This window comes from Fukomys damarensis, unplaced genomic scaffold (genome assembly GCF_012274545.1).
Source record: "Fukomys damarensis isolate Sample0158 unplaced genomic scaffold, DMR_v1.0_HiC HiC_scaffold_12, whole genome shotgun sequence".
Taxonomy (NCBI): Eukaryota; Metazoa; Chordata; class Mammalia; order Rodentia; family Bathyergidae; genus Fukomys; species Fukomys damarensis.
The window spans coordinates 45,901,675-45,907,674 of NW_022900924.1; the positions used below are offsets into that span (position 1 = coordinate 45,901,675).

At 41.5% G+C, this 6,000-nt stretch overlaps 1 protein-coding gene across 8 annotated transcripts in view; it reads right to left on the reverse strand.

Moving 5' to 3' along the window:
• Window positions 1-6,000, reverse strand: part of Plaat1 (phospholipase A and acyltransferase 1) — a 32,131-nt gene that overhangs the window by 25,390 nt on the left and 741 nt on the right. For 2 of the 8 annotated variants that reach the window (XM_010624087.3, XM_010624086.2), the window contains exon 1: window positions 5,509-5,660. The exons of 1 other annotated variant lie outside the window; for it this stretch is intronic. Coding sequence is in view for 2 of the 7 variants with exons in the window: in XM_033762573.1 (XP_033618464.1) it covers window positions 5,193-5,235; window positions 5,337-5,345 (52 nt within the window). In the remaining 5 variants the exon portion in view is untranslated. Of the gene's footprint in view, window positions 1-5,192; window positions 5,236-5,336; window positions 5,447-5,508; window positions 5,665-6,000 lie in introns of those variants that run through there. 5 more of the 8 variants (XM_033762573.1, XM_033762571.1, XM_010624082.2 and 2 more) reach the window with 5 other exon arrangements.

A 6,000-nucleotide genomic window follows, 5' to 3' on the forward strand; every position in this document is an offset into this window, starting at 1 on the left:
TTCTGTATGTTTTCTGGTAACAATGGAATAAATGTAAACACCAGCAAAAAGATTAAAAGTGTAGGAGTACATGGAAACTAAAAACCGTACTTTTGAATGAACAGCGGGGAACTGAGGAAGCCACAGGGAAGTTGAAAAATTTCTCAAAAGAAATGAGAATGGAAATAATATGCCAGAACTTGTGGACCAAGAGGGAAATTTATAGGGAAGTTGTCTACATTCAAACAAAAGCAAAAATGAAAGAAAGACTGATTTCAAATAACCAACCTAAAGATGCATCTCAAGGACTGAACAAAGCAAGAATAAACCAAATGCAGAATATTAGAAGGAAAGAAAAAACAAAGGTAAGAGCAGAAATAAATGACACAGTTCTTTGAAAAAATAAAATTGATAGACCTCTAGCTCAACTAACCAAAAAAGTAAAGAAAAAAAAAAGATCCAAATAAATAAAATTAAAGTAAAAAAAGGATGCATTACAACTAATATCACAGAAATGTAAAGGATCATTAGGGATTATTATGAATACTTATATATTAGCAAATTAGAAAATTTAGAAAAAATGGAGAAATATCTGCACACATAAGACCTACAAAAATTGAACCTTGAAGATATAAAAAACCTAAATAGATTAATACCAAGAAGATATTAGGTCAGTAATAAAGCATTTCTCAACATTGAAAAGCTCAGGACCAGATGGCTTCACTGTCATATAATAGTACCAAACTTCTGAAGAAAATGAGCATCAATTTTTCTCAAACTAATCTGCAGAACTGAAGGAAGAAAAACTTTTACAAACATATGCTATGATGCCAAGATCACCCTGTTACCAAAACCAGATAAAGACACAATGAGGACAAGGTATACACTGGTATCTTTGAAGAGCACAGATATAAACTTTATCAACAAAATGCTAACAAGTGGAATTCAACAGAAAATTAAAAAGATCAACCACCATGTACCATGGCTTGTGTTTTCCAAAGCCTCATGCTTTTTCAGAGGTGGCTGAAGGCAGTGTGTGGGACTGATTCTTGGTGGGGCTAGGATTAAGGGTGTGAGTGCTACCCACCCTAAGTAGTCTGAGTAAGATAAAAGGGGTAGAAAGACCCCTTTTTAAAGTCTCTTGTTGCTTTGCTACTGATTGTCTGCTGTAAACTGTTGCTGCGCTGCCAGCCTGCCTTGGATCCAGCTGCTTATGGATTGAGACCGCTGGGAACTGTAAGCCAAATGAATCTTTTCCCCTTTATCTTTGGACATGGGGTAATTTGTCAGCAACAAGAAAACTAACACACCATGATCAAATTGGTTTCACTTTAGGGATACAATGATTTTTTTCAACATGCACAAATCAATAAGATGTAATATATCACATCAAAATAGAGGGTTAAAAAAAGTGTTTTTTAAAATAAAATGGAGTGCTACTGAGCTGTAAAGAATGATAAACTCAAGATATTTATGGCTAAATGGATGCACATTGAGGCCATACTCTTAAGTGGAATTAATAAGTCACACATGTGTAAATACCAAATAGTTTCTCTGGTGTGAAAAACTAAAAGTATAAATAGGAATCAAAATGTGTAATTGATATTGTGTAATAGGAAAAAAGGTCTAAAAGAGTAGAGGAAGGGTAGGGGAAAGGTAAAAAGGGAAAAGAAAAATATGTGAAAAGGAAAAACATGGAAACAATGTCTTTGTGAACAGGGAAGGGTAGAGGGGCTGAAGGGAAGGCTGGGGAATGGGGACTAATAAGACCCTAGATAACATCATGTAAAGGTACAAGATCCTAGTGATGAATGTAACTGCATTATATACCTAAAATGTACCAATAAACTTAATAAAGATAAAAAACAAACAAAAATAGAGGGTAATCATCATAAATTATCTGAATAGATGTAGAAAATATGTGGTAAATTTCAACATCTCTTTCTGATGAAAGCGCTGGAAAAATTAGGTATAGAAGGACCATACCTCAATTTAATAAATGCTATTTATGACAAACCCATAGCCAATATGGTAATGAATGAGAAAAAGCTGAAAGCATCTCTACTTAGATCAGGAATGAAACAAGTCATGTCCACTTTTACTGCTTTTATTCAATATAGTACTGGTACAGAACAATCAGGCAACAGAAAGAAATAAAAGGGATGCAAGTAGTAAGGGAGGAAGTCAAATTATCCCTATCAGCAGATATATTTGTATAAATATAGAAAAACCACCAAAATACTGTTAGGACTGACAATAAATTCAGCAAGTATATAAAAGTCAGTAGCTTTTCTATATGCCAAAAACAAACCAACTGAGAAATCAGTCTCATTCACAATAGCCACAAAACATGTAGAAATATTAGATGTTTTTACTGAGGAAGTGAAATGTCAATATCCTAAAAATTATAGAATACTGATGAGAGAAATCGAGCAAGAAACAAAACACCAGAAAGATCTCCCATATTGATGGACTGGAAGAATTGTTATATTAAAATGTCCATACTACCCAAAGTGATCTACAGATAGAATGCAGTTACCATCAGCATACACAGGACGTTCTCCACAGAACTAGACAAAGCAATACTAATATTCATAGGGAAGCACAAAGGATCCCTGAATAGCAATGCAATCCTCAGCAAGAGAAACGAAGCACGTCCTTTTCAATAAACATGGCTGGGCAAACTTGACATCAGATGCAGACAACTAAAACTTGACCCTGATCTCTCACTTATGAAAAGTCAACTCCAAGTGAATCAAATGCCCAAATGTAAGGCCTGAAATTTCAAATCTATTATAATAAAACATAGGAAAAACACCTCAAGACACTCCAATGAGGTAAGGGGCAAGTAGTCAGCGATAAGCTTTCAACTCAATTTGAGGTCCATCTCCCTACTCCAGGCCAGGGTTTTCTACACAGGATGCCTAACACATAAGAACCCAAAGCACAGGAAACAAAAGCAAAACTAGACGAATGGGATTACGTCAAGCTCAAAAGCTTTGGCAAAGGAAAGGCAACAACACAGTGAAGAGACGACGTACAGGATGTGAGAAAATATTTGCACCCTAATGCATACGACAAGGGATTGATACCCAGAATATATGAAATAAAACCTCAATAGCAAAAAAACAGGATTAGCAAGACACAGAAAGGCAAGCACAGTATACTGCATGTTTTCTCTCTTATGTGCACATTTCAAGAAGTAGACATGGAGGTCATGGAGGTCAACTAGTGATTTCCAGAGATTAGGAAGCACATGTGGGTGGGTGGAGGGATGGGTAATTAGCGATTGGATTTGACCAGGGTGAATTGTATGTGTGTCTGGAAATATCACACCGAACCCTATTATGAAGAACAATTAATACATGCTAACGAAAACACTGCCGGAGGCCATGCCTTAGAATACTACTAAGGAACAGAAAGGGAGCAAACTATTAATCAATGTGAAACCCAGATGAATCACAAGAGGTCTATACTGAGTGGAAGAAAAAGGCAAAAGGTTGCACTGCATCTCTGCTAATCCACCGGGCAGCATTCTTGATAAAGTTACAAAACTAAAAAAACAAATGTAGGGGTTGTCAGGGGGATAAGGAAGGGACCAGAGGGGTGCGCCTATAAAAGGGTAATATGTGGGATATTTCTTAACAATCGAGAGCTGGTCATGGAGGCCACTGTTTTATAGAGCAGGAACAGGCTCAGATGGGTTCTTCCTCCAGGATTTATGGTCCTCCTGGATACCACAGATTAAAAATCATCCGACAAAGGTATTGCTCCTAAATATATAATCTTTTTCCTCCTCTCAACTGGCTATTAGATGGAGAGGGTGCAAAAGCACACAAATACATATTTCACATGCACAACCAGGGAGTAACGGGAAGGGGAGCCTTGCTGGGGGGACCCCTGCTTTTCTCCTGCCCAGTGCATGTCAAGGTGAGGCTAGAAGCATCCACAAGGTGGCCAGACTGAGACCTTAGGCAAATGGTCATTACAGGTCTACTTAACTAAGTTGATTTCCCTGGACCAAGTTCATTCAGGCACATTTTTAGAGTTCACATGCACAGGACTGTACGGAATCATTTATAGTAGAGCTGTATGAAGGTAAGACTTTAATCTTTGTACAAGAAATTTCCCATTCCAATCGCCAGAAGAGGTTATTCTGTGTACAGCTCCATCTTGGGCCCTCGGAATGCATTAAAAGAAATAAATGCTCCCTACACAAACAGGGACAAGCTGACTAACTGTGGCTCCTGTCCAAAGGCCACCTGTGTTATGGAGGGTCTAGGAGCATGTGCTCACCAAGTACTCTTAGGATCACTACTGGAAGTCTGAAGTCCCGAAACTAGCGATCTCAGCCTGCTCCTTGTGCAACAGCCTCCCGATTCCATACAGACCCTTTCCTATTCCAGCTGCTCCTTTCATCCACAGTTCTGCCCCCACGAAGCCCTGTGCTCCAAGACTGGCCAAGCTTGGCCAAGCCAGAGTCAGAAACAGACTCTCAGGGCTGCACCGGCCCTTGGCCCAATGTTCTGATTGTACAACTCATAGCCACAAACTAGGCCACGCTTACCATCCTCAGCCACAGCCTGGCCATGGTCTGTTTTGAATCCTTCAAAGCTCACCACTGACTGCGTGTTATCTTTTAGATGTAAACATTCCCTCAAAGTCTCACGTGTGCAGAGGTGGGGCTTTTGAACAGTGCTTAAATCATGTGGATGCTGTAATGAGCAATGGGTTTATCTACTGCTGACTTCATGGCTGACTGTGCAGTCAGGAGGTGCAGCCTGGTGGAAAGAGGTGGGTCACTGGGGGTGTAAACTGGAAGGGGGATTGTCATCCCTGCCTCCTTTCTCTGCTTCCTGGTTACCATAGCTTGAGCAGCTGTCCTCCACCATCCCTCCATACCTTTCCCCTTGCTGTTTTTGCCTTGAAGCCATCAGACCATGGACTGAAATCTCTGAAACCGTGAGGCAAAAAATAAGCTCCTTTAAACTGTGTCTGGTATCGTGTTCCAGTGGCAGGAAAATGACTAAAACACTACCCATCCTGCACTGTCTATAATCTTGGCCTCTATTCAGCCCTATAATCTAGGCAAACCAGACTGGTCCTTGTGAGTCACACTCATCTAGAGATTGTAACTATTGCTGCTGCAGTTGCTTTGGGTTTTTTGTTTGTTATTTTTGAACCTTCCACCTGAAATGCCCACTTTCAAATACCTCCAAATGGTCTGCTCTTAAAGATCCTAGTCAGAGCTGGACCCTGTAAATACAAGATTTAAAATAAATAAATAAATGAAAAGAAGGCAGAGGACGGATGTAGCTCAGTGTGAAGGCCCTGCGTTAATTCCTAGGACGCCTCACCCCATCCATCAGATGCCAGGACTTCGCCGAGGCCTCTCTCCAGTCACCCAGGGCAACGGCTGCTCAGTATCCTCAGCCCATGCTCCCTGGAGGCGTCCGCTGCCTACACCTGCGTCATAACTGCTGCCTGGGGACGTTTCTGCCCCGCTCTGGAGGGCTGGGGCTTGCTTACCTCTAGACGTTCAGTTTCTAGCAGAGCACCTGGCACAGAACGAATTTTAATGTTTAATGAATTAAGAAGCGTGGAACTCAAGCTCAGTGAGGACACGGCTGAGTTTTTCCACCATAAGACTCGTTTCCATGGTGCTGAGAGCCGAAGTGGCACCAGCACCCGCATTTCCAGTAACTAAGGTAACGTCAAACACTTGCATCATTCTTCCTCTTCACTTCAGAGGGGACAGCGGGTGTAAAAAGACTGCCAGCTCCGTCCCTTCACAGCTTCGTGACTCGGGAAACCGAATCTCCGTCCCCATGGACCCAGTGCTCCAATTTCTAAACGAGAGCAGGTTGAATTGGACCCGCTCTTTCTTCTGCTTTCCCAGCTGGTTCAAACACGCTTCCCCTGGCGCCTAGAGGTCCGCCCTCCCTGGGCCCAGGGCGCCATCCCGCACCCGGCACAGCCGCCGAGTCAGGTCTCCCCGGCCTCGCTCTGCTCACCCTCCTG